Source organism: Python bivittatus, unplaced genomic scaffold (assembly GCF_059951505.1).
Source record: "Python bivittatus isolate LINGU-HERP-01145 unplaced genomic scaffold, Pbiv_v1 ctg000700_np1212, whole genome shotgun sequence".
NCBI classification, from domain to species: Eukaryota; Metazoa; Chordata; class Lepidosauria; order Squamata; family Pythonidae; genus Python; species Python bivittatus.
In genome coordinates this window covers 33291118-33307397 of record NW_028277098.1, presented here as the reverse complement: position 1 = coordinate 33307397, position 16280 = coordinate 33291118, and the positions used below count along the sequence as shown (strand labels likewise).

The window sequence follows — 16280 nt, the reverse complement described above, 5'->3', positions numbered from 1 at the left end:
AATAAATAAACATGTGCAAGACTAAACTGTTAATCCACAGTATTATTCATCTTCATACTTGTATAACTGCGCATAATATTAATTTGCAATGAATTTAGCAGGATTTAATTTCAAATTAAAATATCTAAAAGGTTCAAACAGCCCCCACCCAGCTGGTATTTCATAAAGGCCTGAAGACCTGGTTGTTCACCCAGGCCTTTGGTGGGGATGGCTGGCCACCTTTTAAGCTAGGTTGTTTTCTTTCGTTTTCACCCGGTTTGTTATTCTGCCATCTCTACCCATTTTTGTTTCTTGTTGCTTTCACTGTCTTGTTTTCATGTTTTAAATCATTTGTAAACCACCTAAAGTCACTAGGAGTCGGGCAGCATATAAATTTAATTAATAATAATAATAAAAGAGTTGGCATGTTATAAACCATACTTATTTAAGAACAGTTCTCTTCTCTCTTATAAAGCATTTTACCACTCATTTTAAATCACTAAACAAGACAACTATAGTCTTCGTAATTTATTTCCCAAAACAAGATATTAATCTGCTGCAATATCTATAAAATAGCACCTCTGACATTAGCATAGTCAAATTTTCTCTATTTCTTAAACTTTTGGATGTTGTAAGATAGTCTTGCTTTTCTTCCTGCAATGAGATTTCTTGTTCTTAATGCAAAAACTACTTTTCTTGGTCAAGAGCAAACAATGCCAAGCCTTGGGAACTACTATACAAAAATAGCTCTAAAAATGGAAACAAGAGAGAGAATTTATGTGAGAGGAAAGAGTAAGAAGGAAAAGGGTGGGAACCAGCAAGATGCTCCTGGCTTCCAAACCATGTTGAAAAAATAAATCCACACTAAACCACAATATTTATTGTACTTTGGAATTCTGTGTCATTGATTCAAGAAATGTAAGGACACAAACCAGCTCATCTCAGTACAGCTAATAAAATCTGAAACAGCTTTTCCTGTCATTTCAATTCTACACAAATGTAAACGCTCAAGAAATGGAATATGAAAATTTTAAAATAGATTAGAGGTATAAAGCTTCCAAATACAAAACCCAAGCTTTCTTTTTTCCCAAATTCAGTCATGGTGATGTGCAATCGAGGAGGGAGAAGTCGGCTGGGAGTTTTATGGTCCGTATCTCCAATAGCTAAGGCAGGCAAACTGCAGCCATCATGCAGTCCCCAGTCCCTTTTTGGTACCCCCAAGTCTCCCAAGATTGCAAATTAATTTCATCAGTGCAAACTATTAATTTAGGTGGTGTAATTTTTATTCTTTTAAGCGCTAAATGAAAGCATTTTATGTCTTCAGTAACCTCACAACTTTTTAAAGATATTAGAACACTACTGCAGAAAACTTGAATCTTCATGCATAAAGACTAAATAAAATGAGAAAAACAAAAATGTACTCCTACTGGCTAAAACGAGGACACATTCAACAGTGCAAAACAAGCATATACAGGTAGTCCTTCAGTTAGGGTTAGGGTTAGGGACCAGAATTTCAGTCGCTAAGCGATGCAATCATAAAGCGCTACATCATGTGACTGCATTGCTTAGTGATGGCAATCCTTGCAGTCCGTGTTGCTGTTGTTAAGTGAGGATTGTGGGTTGTTAAGTGAGCACCTCCTCACGACTTCCTTTCAAGTCAGTGTAGAAGCCAGCAGGAAGTTGCAAGTCCCAGGTGGCTTGCAAGCAGGCCGGCAGGCAGGTAAGTGGCTGCTGCCAGGTGGGAGATGGAGCGAAGGGGTGCATAGGTGGCTGGGGAGGCATGGCATGAGCACGGTGGGGTTTGGGGAGGGTGTGCAACGGTGCAAGAGTAACCAGGGAGGGTGTACGAGTGGCCAGGGAGGCACAGCCTGATTGCAGAGGGGCTGGGGGAGGGTGCGCAGGTGGGGGAGACTTACCCAAGCAACTTGTAACTTTCCTTGGCGGCTTCCCCATTGACTTTGCTTGTAGGAAGCTGGCAGGGAAGGTCGAAAATCGCAATCATGTGACCACAGGACGCTGCAACCGTCGTAAGTGCAAGCCAGTTGCCAAGGGTCCAGATCACGATCCCGTGACCGTAGGGATGCTGGGGTGGCTGGAACTTCAAGGACTGGTCATAACCACCACTTGTTCAGCACTGACATAACTTTGAAAGGTTACTGAACGAGTGGTCATTAACCAAAGACTATGTGTAAATAGTTCTGCTTTGCAAAGGAATGTTTATAGTATCTCCAGAGCACACCTGGCTACCTTTATCATTCACATACTTATCCACTATGTAAATTAGTCCTTATGCTCACCTGCCTCCTTTCTGTTTCTCTTTCTATGGTCTAGAAGTAGAATTAGAACAGGGATAGGCTTCACTATTCAGGCAATGACACTTGATCACAATCATTCCAAATGTCCCATTCACGTGTCATGGAAACTACAGTTTAGCAATATGTGCAAAAGCAGAAAAGAGCCCAAGCTAATGGCTTATGGAGATTTTTTTTTTGGAATATATATGCTTTGGACTCCACAGTTCTGCCTGCCCTCCTTAACCTTATTTTCTGAAGGCCTCAGCTACCTAGTTGCTGCTCCCAAGACACGGAAAGCTCCACCTATGTACTGAGGTACTCTACTTTTGGTCTTTATATAATATATGTGTGTCTTCAGGTTGCCTACAGAAAGATAAATTAGTAAGAGATCATCTCTGAAACCTGTTTAAAATTCTACAAAATAATGGCTTCTGAAAGTGTTACCAAGCTACAGCACTCTGCTGTTGAGATCAAGTCATTCTTTCTTATTAAAAAAAACACTAGTTTTTGAAAAAGTTGTCTAAGAAAAAAATTAACATTTTATTCCCTGGAGATCTCTTTCAGAATTTAATATATGCAAAAAAAAAAAAAAAAGCATGCAAGAGAAAAGGAGAAGCATCACAGAAATAGAACTCACAAGTCAGCAAAAGGTCTGAGTTTAAATTCTGAGATTTGCTGCTATTTTTCAAGGGAAGCCAAGTGTTGTCTCAATACAACCATGTCACATTTGTAAACAAGCATAGATGGGAAGCTTACTTATCTTTGCTATTTCTTATTTTGCTACAGCTTTTCCACTATAACTTCTTTCTACAAGTCCTCTTCTAGAAAGGAGCAGGAACTTGCTCAGGTTAACAATTCTGGCACCACCAAGGAAGGAAGACTTTGCCAGAATCAACGTCAACTGTGGATTCCAACCTGACGCCACCTAGCACTGCTGCCTCCAAGTCAATCACCAGACAGCAAAGAGACAAGAAATACCACATTGCTGGGAACAGCTGCTTGAAAGTAGAGTCCAAGAAGCCCAGCAACTACAATCCAATATACCAACTATGTTTGAGCAGAAATTAGGAGTTTCTTGGATAGTTTTGCTTAGGCTAATTCAAATAATGAAACAATGTGTTGGATGGCCTGACCTAGATGGTTCCTTCAAGCCATTTCAGCTATTTGGATAACTTAGCTACTGTTTGAACTTTCATAGGCTTTTGACCATACTTTTGTCTACTGGCTTTCCCCCCCTCCCCTACTTCTGAACCCAGGATTGTCTGACATAGTCTCCTGCACTTCTGTATTTACCTATAATGTTTTCTTCCTCTAACGCAGGGGTTCCTAAACTTTTTGCCATCACACCTTCCTTTAGTGTAATCTTAATGTACACACTTCCCCTGAAAATCCAAACACCAAAATGAACACAAATGAATAATGAAAACAATATAATGAAACTTTATTTTTTAATAAAGACATAAAAAATACAAAATCTTCACACTTCCCCTGGACTATGTCTGTACCTCTCCAAGGAAGGTATACCTCAGAGTTTTCAAAACACTGCTCTAATGGCATAACTATGGTTTGTCTCTTCCTGTTTGCTGCAATTCCAAGTCTGTTGCAGACTACATTAAAAAAACCCTTCTATTCAAAATTCTAAAAAGGATTTTCTTGAAAAACTGCTCCAAGAAAACTGAAGGGAAGAGCAGCACTATGACTTGCCCAAGAGGCAGTCAATCAACCTGTGCACAAACCTTTGCCAAGAATCACAGAGGTGACAGATACTGTTAATTGTGCTGAGTAAATCCAGCTTCTCCAGAAGTCCAGAAAAAAAAAATCACATAATTTGTTTTGGGGTAGAAGTTTACTGTGCACATTGGTATAAATCTGAACTTCGTCACTACTCGACTGAAGAAAAAACAGAAGTTTGTTCAATATAAGCTTGCTTTTGTGGAGGTCCTTAAATCATGAACGTTTCTTCCAGCTCATTTGTTGCTAAGCTACAGCAAAATAAATCTCAGCACATTTTGAATTGCCAGTTAGGAATTGTGGGAGCTGAAGGAGGTATGGAGAGCAGCAGGTGTCGAAGCCTTGGAAGAAAAGGAAATGAAATGACAAGCAATAGTCACTAGGTCAGATTTCTCTCCACCATTCATCCTGACTGTGAAGCAGAATTGTCACTGGCACAGGGTCTCCTTTGAAGAAAGCAATCAGAAGCAAAACACCACAAAAGAATATTGTTTTCTTCCCCTCCGTCCCAGTAGGAAGAACCCAGGGGGTGGAACTGAATGTTTTGCTGACTATTTGCTCCAGGGAGAAGAATCTGACCTACTTTTGTACAGTGCAGAGTACTATAGAAACTTTTCAGGGAATATCTCATATGGCTTGGCTACTAAAACATCGGTTTTGAAATCTCTTCTGAAATGTATCCACTTTTGAGGGTTATTTTACTCATCTAAGCAGGCATTATTTTACTCATATGTTATTTTACTCATGTGCTTTTTACTTATCTAAGCAGGAACATGCAGATATATGGGCTACCTCTGAAAACAGTCCAAAATTATAAGTTTAGAATATGGCTATAGAATTGCTGATATTTGCAATATTAGCATATCACATGAGTGCTTCACCATCTCCACTGAATCCCAGTTTATTTCTAAGCCCACTTCAAGGTGTTTTTCAGTCTTCAGAGCTCGTCACTAGGATACTTAAGAACTATCACTCTCTATACATTCCTAGATGGACCTTGAGATCTCCCTAGTGTCACCTCCATATATATTAATTGAGTTCAAGTGAAAGGCCTTTTTCAGTAGTGGTGCTCTGGAGGGCAAAGACCTGATTACCTTTTTGTGCCAGGCAAAGCCAGTTTGGTTTCCCCAGACTTAAGGAATCTGAGGCTTGAATTATTTTTACCTGAATCCTCTAGCTACAATTTGACTATCTCTCCCTGTATATGAAAGATTCCTTTTCAAGGCAAGGAATTTTCTATTTATTAAACTTATGACACCACTGTCTACTAAGATCTTTGATTATAGTACTCTACTCTGATATTTTGCAGAGGGAATAAACTACTCTATTATTAATGTTCAGCCAGTGTGGTTTAGTGGTTGAAGGCACCAGGCTAGAAACTGGAAGACCATGAGTTCTACTCACACCTTAGGTATGAAACCAGCTGGGTGACCTTGGGCCAGTCACTTTCTCTCAGCTCTAGGAAGAAGGCAATGGCAAACCACTTCCAAAAATCCTGCAGGCACAATATATATTACTAATGTTAAAGGAGGATATAATGCCTGATCAATTTGGAAACATTTGGTCAGACCACAGTAAAAACCAATTAATATACCAAGAAGACCTCAAAATACATAGATATTGTAATGAGAATACAAATTCCACAATGCCCAAAGTGAGCAAATATATTTTTACAAATACTCACCCAGAATACTATGCTACCATTCCCTCATGAGAATTTTGTTAACTTATTATCCCATTCATCATCCTTCTAAATCTGCTTATTATACTGCATGTCACCACAGACATACACACACCTGCAAGCAATTCTTCCACACAGACACACTTCAGTGATGAAATATTGATACCAAATAGTCCATGCTAATGAAGAACAGCTCTCTTCCTCCAATATAACATTGTGCGGCATGATGCATGTCATGTACTCCTCCAGAGATTAGACAATTTATGGACTACAGCGGCAAAGCTAGAAAAGGCAACATTAAAAGGCTGCTGACGTCCCAAGATAGAATTGTGGCACCTTCATGAGTTACTGCAATTGCTGTAAACAATCCCAGAAATGCTCCTAAGACAGACTTTCTGGGCTGCCCCAAATGCAGACATACAGCAACCTTACACTCACTTACCCCACATGAAGCCATACTGAACTCAATGAAACTTAGAAAACATACCTCTAGAGTTGCATTAATATATACTTAAATATCTCATATGTGATTAAATGTCTGTAGCAAAATAGTTTGCGAGAAAAATACACGTTTGAAAAAATACACTGGTTATTGCTTTATCCATTTATTTAAATAGTATTTTTGTAGAGTGTGGGTTTTCAGAGAAACTATTCTGAAAATCAGGAAAAACTATGAGGTCTCTGTTCAGTGATACTGGCAAGCTTTCCAATGCAGAATATTGGAAATATTTTGAAAATACTAGGTACTACCAGTTACTCCACCAAAACAGGAGGGAAAATACATATATACATCTATATACACCTACTCCTCTTTTAGTGACTGTGTTCTGTTCCAATGATTTGGTCATTAAGTGAAATAGTTGCTAAGTGAATACGTGACTGAGAGAGAGAGAGAGAGAGAGAGATGCTGAAAAGATCACTGGTTGCTGCCATCTCTTTCAGATAAAGTTCTCTCATGCAGCTTCGCCAGCATTATTCTCACTCCAGCATGTGTTGTTGTCAGGCGCATGAAATTTGGTTGTAAGTGCATGCATTGGTTGGAAAATGCATTTTTTATTACCATTTATTACCGTGTTTGTGAATGGTTGCTAAACAAGGTAGTTGCTAAATGAAGGGTGGGTATATACAGAACACACATATCCACATCTATTTTTCCATAGATTCAGAGAAAAGAATTCATTGTGGGCATGAAATCAATTCTTGCAAAAGAACATTTTTTAATAATCCTAAACTTTAAAATGTGACAATTGCAAATATATTCATTTTGCATATTTGTATTTTACACAGGACTTCTAAGAGGTGTCCAGTCTATCAGTGATCAAAACCATATGCTTAGTGTCAGTCCAAACTGGTATATGTTCTGTTAAAAATATCAAAACTATGCAATTTGGTTCACCCTAAACTTTGCAGGGACTGATTAAAATTTAAATATGCAGTCATTTCCTTTTTCTCTCTTTCTTTTAATACTAGAAATTGGAGTCCTTCACTGCAACAATCTGTCAAAAACTTCAGAACAAAGGAAGTATATCTTCATATTAGAAGTGAAAAAAATAATCAGCTGTGAATTGGGAACAAATTTGAACATATTGCTCCAACCAGATTTTACAAAAGTAATAGCATTCGTTTTCAATAATGCAAACTTCACAATAAATCATGTCTGAAAAGAAGGAAACAGTACTGAAAATTGCATGCAAACTGCAGTAGCTATACTTAAACAAACACAAAGCTTTCTATCCAGAGAATTTGAATCTAAATACCTTCTGAGATTATTTGGATGTTTTTAAAGAAATTCTTGGGCTATTTAAATCAATAGTTACATACACCAATGAGATATGAACAAATTCTTTTATGATAACCAGACAATCCAAAGCATTAATGATTAGTAAAATTTTATTTTATAAATCCCCCCCAAAAAACCTATTTATACTTTCTGACATACATTTTAGCTCTTTCATCCATAATTAAACCTACATCTTCTCTGTATGTATTCATCAACTCCACTCTACAAGATTAGACCACCTTCATTTAAACTATTACATCCTTTCCTTTTCTCTTGGCTTTAGAGGCACACTACTATCTATTTTCCATTCTTTCATTTCATTTATGTTGCTTACCAAATTCTCCTCTTACATTCTCATTCCCATTCTTCAATAGGCCAGGGTCATTACCTGATGGGCGCATAGAGACTGATCTCTGCTGCCCGTCATGGCTTTGGTTAAGTGAGTTAACATTGCACTTCTTAGTAAGACAGAGAAGGTGGTTGACTAGGTTACCAGCCTTAGCTGTACACATGCCACATTGGCTAGTAAAAATAGCCAAAAAACAGTCTTGGTCAGTTATCACACAGTTTGGACAATATACCACAAGGCATAATCGTGACCTAGTTTTACCCTAAGCATGTTCATGCTATTCTATGCAAGACAGGGTATCTAGTCTAGAGACTGCTTTGCAAGGCAACATAGCGTTGCCCACATCCCACCACAATGGAGATACTGTGGTGTACTGACATTTACTCAGCCTTTTCAGTATGCTTCACCTTTCAGAGCACTTGTCCATTCGCTCATGTTCTGTCTTTTTATTTGTACTTCTCTGGGTAAATGTGTACTTTTCTCCTCCTTTATCTCTCTCACACATACATAAAATAAGTAAAGGCAATTTTATAGTGGCCACAATGTCAGATTCAAACCAAGGAGATCCAGGTGGAAATTCCCATTCAAGCACATGCTTGCACTGAGTGATTATTCACCCATCACACAGAGTTACTTCAGGAGGACAAAAACAGGCATCTCAGAAGCATGATGGAATTAAATAGAATGAATATTTTTGTTCTGTAAAGAAGATTAATGTAATTCTTCACACTGCAAATATTAAAGGCCATAATCTAGAAAAAATCTAATTATTACTTTGAAAAAGATAAATTACTTCAGAAATGAAAAATGAAACCTTGTTGATCCAATTTATGTGCAACGTAGTTTTTTGCTGTATATGGCTACTTGTAGATAAAACAGAACAAAATGGTTTTTTATCCCAAGAGCTCCCAACAGATGGCAACACAAGACCACATATAAATTCAACTTGTTGCTTGAAAGTGTACAATCCATAAATGTTACATACTTCAGAGGAATCCTTTCTCTACCTTGCATTTCGCTTTCAAACACACCAATCTAAGTTGCAGAGGCAATATTTCAATTGTGGTATATAGATATGCTTAAAATTCTGCTGCATACAAGCATGTTTCCCCATTCATATAAGATGAACTTGAGTCTCCAAGAATCAGGAACTGATTCATACATAAAAGTATATTGTCAATTACTCCTTGCATCTATATATGTGAACTACCTCCCCTGAAGGTACTGAGGGCCATTGAAAATTTTGCTTGTGAACTGGAAATCAAATTGTTTACTATTTCCAAGTGTAAGGGAAGAATACACATATCTGAATTCCCCCAATGACTGTTCCAGTTCTCTGTACCTACGCCCAGTAGGTATTGGATACACTGGTATCCTGATATATTCTCCACTTTATATTCTCTCCTCATATATCCTGATTGTAATGCAGCTTTCTGAGTATTAGTATTCTGAATATTAGTGTTTTATGAATGCAATATTCCAGACAGACAAGCATCTACCATCCTTTTCATTACTTTTTTAGGGGTAAGATTTCCAGTGTTCATTAGTTAATTAACATCAAACCTGAGCCTTCGGACTTCTCCAATACTTGATTTTGCTTCCTTGAGGATTCTTGAATCCATATACCATCAAATCATGCATGCTTCCATTGATCCCTCTACTCCCGTGGTTCCCAAGCAACGAGTACAAAACCCAAAGTATATTAAACAAAAGGAAGCCCTTCAATTGATGTTCACACATGTTATAGTGCCTTCCTGAACATTACCTAGAATCTTTTTGCAATAAGATCATTCCAGTTTGTACACTCATTCTGACATTATTTGCATGGATCAATCTGTCTGAATCTTCATATCCTGATATATATTTTTAATTATTTATTCAATTATGAATATCAGAGCTTCAAAAAATAAACCAAAATACCTTGTCTCTGCAGGTGCTAAATTAGGATCCAGAGAAACTGTTTCAGTTGTAATTTCCACTTTTCGTACACTCCCAAAAAAATCAGTTATCAAGACGTTATCGGGATTTCTCTGAAACAGGTCTGTCCGGTGTCCAGGTGTTGACACACATAAACTTTTAGGGCACACCTGAAACTATAAAGAAGATAAATTACTCCAACACAACTGAACCATTCAAGAGAGCCTTTCCTCTTTAATTTATTAATGGGCATTTTTTACATTCTACATTTTTTTCAACTTTCCATTTAAAATCTTCATGAATACTTTTGCTGCATCCTCTTCCCAACTGGGTGTTTGACCTTCTAGTGAATGGGAGATCATCCAAAACCAGCATACAACTTGTGACATGCTTTGCAATTCCCCAATAGGAATAATACTGGAGTTTAAATAGTTTTATTCATTGTCAGAGAGAAAGGATTAATTTCACATAAACTGTCAAGCCATGTTTGGGTCATTGGTACCTTGCCACAGAGTTACAGACTTTCCTCTCCAAATTACAGACTCCAGTTACTTAAATAACTTTCTAGTTGAGATATCTACAATTTGCTGTTATACTGAAATCAATTTACCTCTAAACCAATCAAATCACAGCTAGAAATGAGTACAGATGTTTCTGAAAATGACTGTTTGCCCCAATCAAAAAGTGAAGAAAACAAAGCAAGAATGGAATGTTCAAGCACAGGACATAATCCCAATAGCCAAACTCTACAGATCATCCTAAAATCATTTACCTATCCTATATGTGTCTATTCAGAACTGAATCCCACAATATTTAATGGGGCCTCATATCTGCAAGTGTAGACAGGGTTATAACCTTAATTTCTCCTAAATATTAAAAAATAAAGTAGAATTTAAAACTATTAAAGTGAAGTGCTTGGAAATCTGCTGTAACATCAGCAAATTCTAGGCTATAATTTCTAACTGGCTAGCCCATTTTCACAATATATCCCAGATGGCATTTTATTTACTGGTTTATGCTGTTGATTTCCAGTAAGTTAATGGATTCCACAAAACACACTGTACCAGCCAAGCTTGTTCAAAACAGTGTGATCAGTTTATCATTATGCAACACGCCACATTCTCAGAATTATACCCTATATTAATATCTTTTAAAACTAGATTTAAAAATACAACTTGTTTCTCAGCTGAACACTGGTCACTTACTCAGTTCTATGTCACTATCAGGCTTGGCAGTGTGGGTTGCTTACTGCCAAGCTAATGCCATCTTTTCTAGTGAACAGGTAATGTACAGCTGTCTCTGTAGACTTTTTTTTTTTTAATCTGTTCAATCATGTCTGATTCTCAGCGACTGCCTGGACAAATCCGTGCAGTTTTCTTGGCAAGGTTTTTCCAAGGTGGTTTGCCATTGCCTCCTTCCTAGGGCTGAGAGAGAGTGACTGGTCCAAGGTCTTCCAGCTAGCTTTGTGCCTAGGCAGGACTAGGACTCACAGTCTCCCAGTTTCTAGCCTGGTGCCTTAACCACTACACCAAAGTGGTTCTCTCTACAGACTTAAATACTTGTTAACGATTGTATATAGCTTCTCTCTCATATGAGAAAAGAAATGGAGATACAGATTCACAACTCTTGTCTTTTGACATAGCATGTCAAGCAAGATTTAATTTAAACTGGACACCGCTCAAATCTGCAAAACAGGATATGAATGCATAGCACGTGCATCAGAACCTCTTGCTTAACATAATATGGAAAGGTTTTGAGAGACAAGCTAATCTTTATCTCTGAATATACACATAGCTGTTCAATATTTCTGCATTAAATCATTTGGCCATACTTTTATGACTTGGGAAGTAGAATTTTACATTTAGGTAGAAAAGTCTGTTACAAAAAATGCCATATATGGAAGAATGGCCAGGAGTCTGTCTTCTCCCTAGGCATCAGTTGAAAACTTGCATCATTAGTAGAATGACTTGCCATGTGACATCTTCTGAACATATTCAGAATGCACCACTGAATACTTGGAGCTCTGCTCCATGATTCCAATACTTAAGAAGGCTTCCAGAAGAGGTATGAGACCTAAATCTTCTAACCACATAAAAATTTCAAATAAATGAAAAAAGTATCCTAAGCATACTTAGTGGAGTGTGAATCCTACTAAATTCAGTGGGATTTATTTTGGGGGTGGGGTGAACATGCTTAGGATTGGATTCTGAATGTTGCTAATTATTTACCACACACTATCAGGAGTAGGTTTGCTTCTAACTAGCTCCCTTCTACTAGCCAAATCCATAGAGCTGTCTTATATCATCAAATTATTTGTTATGTTACACAGTACCTTTCCAGGACCACAACCAGAATCCTTCCTAGCAACTGCAACCTGATTCTTTTATTAGAGATGCAAGTCACATCACTGGCTTACTGAGATTATACTCTACCAATCACCTATGCTTCTTTTTACACTCTGCAATTAGTTCTTACATTTAACTTCAGTTAAGGCTAATACATTTTTCAGCTTAATTCAGGAATCAAGCAATGGTTCTGAATCTTGCATAATACAACTTTTTTATATAATTGAGCTGAAAGACAGCATTGTATGCAACAGGCCAGAAACAATTCAAATTTCAGCATACAATGGTGATAATGAAAAACACAGCTTTGCCACTAAGATTCCATGCTATAAGAACATTATTGTCTGTAATAAGGTAGTGTATTCAGCACTAGATTTAAAGCTAATTTATGTAGACTTTGAGCAAATCTTATTTTTCAGCTCTACAACTAGAAAAAAATTTTTTCTTCCCAACCAGGGACAATGGAAAAAAAAAGGAAAGGATGTTAAAAGGATTATATAAAATTAGGTAAAACACACAGCCTTCCAGTAGTGGTTTCACAAATAGGCACAGCAACTTAAATAAGTATTTACCAGGTCATTCATATTGGTCTGGCTGGCTGGATTAATTTCTTCTAAAAATTCCAAGACGTAAAATGTATATCTATCCATCAAATGGACTCCAATGCCAAGATCTGGTTGATGCTTCAAAAAGAGAACGTAGTTATAAATATTATTGAATTTACTATACATAAATGTTTAGCATTGAAAATTGAGCAACACAATATGTTCACATCCTCTATCAACAGCTGATTATCCTGTGTGTTCTACCTCCCAAACTATGGACAGCTACCATGTGGCACAGAGAGGAGCACAAATAAATAAAGCCAAGTAAAATAGGTGAATGGGCTGGTTCCCAGAAAGGGATTTGTTTCTGTAACACTAATTCTATATTTCAATCTGCCAAATCTGACCTGATTAGGAGAAAGATATCAATCCTTTACCTACTTCTCTTATGTTCCAAAACTCATCCCTCCTGGAGGGTGTCACTATCCTGGAGAAGTGCTTTTAGGCTTCCAAAATACACAATAAAATATACTAGGGTTCTCAAAATAGGGTCGTAATGACCTCTAGAAGGTCATGAGCAACCTAATGTAGGGTCACAATTTTGTTTTTGTTTTAAAAAAGCATCTTGTTTTTCTCTACAGCATTATTATGAATTAGTATTACTATTCATTTAAAACAAATTCTCATTCCATTACAAACACAGTACTTGCCAGCAGAAGCAATATTCCTGTTAAATCTTATACAGGCAGATATGCCACCAAACTGGAAGAGGTTTTCATTTGGGAACTGTACCTATATATTGTTAGTAAACTATATACTTACAGAAAGTGAATCTTCTCCAACCTGGCTGCTAGCCAAGGCCATTATATTGGGAGAATAAAACCGTTCGTACATGGATGCTCCTTGGCATGTATCAATGATAAACAGCAATTCATTGTACCTAGAAAGGGGGGGGGGGAAAGGAACCTTTATGCCTGTTTTTTCTCACTGCTGTCCAGGTTGTTCACTTTATACACATTATCCAACCACCTGCACCTAAGCATTCTAAATAATCAAGCACAGCAAAATGCCCAGAAAGAAAGTGAAGTTCTTTCTAGTGTGTAAGAGATAAGCCTTTTCTTCCTTTATTCATCAGCTAAGGTGACTTCACCCAGCCCCATGAACAAAATGCTATTCTAAAATAAGTCTTCCTATAGATTTTGCCTTATGTCATTAACAGACAATAATATACCTTTGTAAACTATCCAGGTTTACCACACTTATATAGAAAAAAGTATTGTGATTAAATGCACAATCCAATGTTTGTTTATTCGGAAGTAAAATTCTGAAACCGCCTACTAAGGCAGGACCATGTAAACATGAACAAGACCTCAACCCCCTGAAGTCCAGTGCAGTCTACCTTCTGCTCATTCAGAACCAAAATACTGTAACAAAGAATTTTCTTTGATCACTACTTTCTTTGATTAACTAACTGTAATGTAAGATTACATATACTTATTGGTTTATACAGATTTGCATACATATTTTGCTAGATCTTCAAATGCAAATCTATGTCAACAGTAAGGACTGTCTACCTCCAGTCAAAAGTGTTTGCTGATGGGGGCGTCTGGGACAATTCGAAAAGCAAAACACCCCATTTTTACCTTGCTAGAGTTGGGTTCATGCAACCCTAATATGAACTTACCCTTCCTCCCTTCCTCCCTAGATGGGGTTTGTAGAGGTCTGTCACACTTGGGAGTTGAGTTGCACTGCAAAGTACCTCTTTCAATGTATTTGCATAGCCCTAATATCTGTGAATCAGCCCTTATACCTTGGATCCCAGGTCATATCTGTAAAGATTTGCGATGCAAATGCCCCAATATATCAGCTGGTATTTCCAAACCAGCCAATCAAAAAAAGCACCAGCTTTGCCAGACATTTCTGGACAAGGGACATTGCAAAGGTCTAGTGGATCCATGACTTGCCTTGTTACAGGGGACCTCTAAGACTTAGTCATATGATCCATATGAACATAGAGCAGTGTTTCTCAACCTCAGCAACTTTAAGATGTGTGGACTTCAACTCCCAGAATTCCCCAACCAGCCACGCTGGCCGGGGAATTCTCAGAGTTGAAGTCCACATGTCTTAAAATTGTGAAGGTTGAGAAGCACTGCTCCAGAGTCCATAATATTATGAAAGGAAAAATGTGAATAACAATTTGAATGCAGATGTTGACAGATATTGCTAACTGTAGGGGGGATTAATTGAACTGGTATGGATCGGTGTAATTGTGTATGAATTTTTGCTAAAATCTATGGTTGCAAATAAATGTACTAAATGAAATGAAATTTGTAAATACATTCTAGGTAAATTAGAAGAGGCAGGAAAATGCATGCACACTAGGAGAAGGCAGGGATTAGAAATTACCTCCTTTTCTGCCACATTTGTTCAAAGGCATCAGCAAGTTCTACATTTGTGATTTCTTCAGAATCTTGAAATTTCAAGAAACCATTCCCACCGTGACCTTGGCCAAAATAAATAAAATAAAATATAAATCAGGATAACCTGAAAAAATATTTTCTGAAATCTTCTAACAATACAGTTGGCATCAAACTATAACAAGACATAAACACGCTCTTGCCCACCAAGGGAGCCTACATTAAGGCAGATGAAAGAAGCAAGGCAAGAGAGATGTGAGAAATTGCTTTGTCTATTGGAACTCAGCTTTAGCAAGCTGAAAAGCCAAATCAATTCAGCTTTACAATTTAAGAAGTCTGTATTACCCGCTTCCCTCCTAACTTCCCCTGAGTCACTGCAACTACTAATATATATGCAGCCACACATCTTGGATTCTCTTTGGGATCTGGATTCCCAGAGTAATAATGGATACTTCTAAGCTAAGCTAGAAAAATATCTATAGTGCTTGCACAAAGTGTTTAAACATTAACTACATTCACACATATGCTGGGCCAGATTTTTAAATTATGATTTACTGAATATACCACTAGCTTGTAAAGTGTATAATCCAAGCATTTCAGCATCCCATCTGCACATCTCAGAGTGCACACCATAGGACTGAACATGAATTTTTTTTGGGGGGGGGCGATGGGGAGATTTAAGGATGGCAACTGTAATGAATCAGCCTTCCATTGACTATGTAGATTTTTGCTTCTGTAGCTAAATATTATGCAATGTATTTGTTGATTAAATTCTTGCATTGATTATATTTAAAAATCCTAGTATTACCTATATATGCATTGATGATTGATTGTAATGTAAGCATTTTAGTGTGAGAATGAAAAATGATGGAAACAATTATGAAGGCTATAATGATTCTGATTATGCATTAATCATTGCCTAGAATGAATATTAATAAAGCCAAACTTGTATTTGGCTTTTCAGGTTCTACAGAAGACAAGTGTGAGATAAACACAATTCCCTCTGGGATTTCTACAGTTCTCACCTGGCCCTATTTAAACAAGCCATTAAAACCTGGCTGTTTCCAGGCCCTAGGTCAGAGTGGTGATGGAGTCTTTGTGGGATGTTCTTGTCTTCTGAGTAATTGTTGATTTTTTCCCAACTTTCTCCTTTTATTATATAATTCTGTGTTCCGCTGAATCTTTATTGTGCTATTTTGTAAGATGCTCAGAGTTGTAACTGATTGGGGTGGCCCATAAATG

General features: G+C 37.4%; 1 protein-coding gene across 1 annotated transcript in view; it reads right to left on the bottom strand.

The window, feature by feature from the left end:
- The window catches only part of PIGK (phosphatidylinositol glycan anchor biosynthesis class K), a 110935-nt gene that overhangs the window by 81354 nt on the left and 13301 nt on the right, over positions 1 to 16280 (bottom strand). Inside the window, exons 6-9 of the mRNA XM_088153102.1 lie at positions 15028 to 15124; positions 13444 to 13561; positions 12649 to 12759; positions 9735 to 9907 (exon numbers count right to left, since the gene is read on the bottom strand). Coding sequence (XP_088009228.1) covers positions 9735 to 9907; positions 12649 to 12759; positions 13444 to 13561; positions 15028 to 15124 — 499 coding nt within the window. The remainder of the gene's footprint in view (positions 1 to 9734; positions 9908 to 12648; positions 12760 to 13443; positions 13562 to 15027; positions 15125 to 16280) is intronic.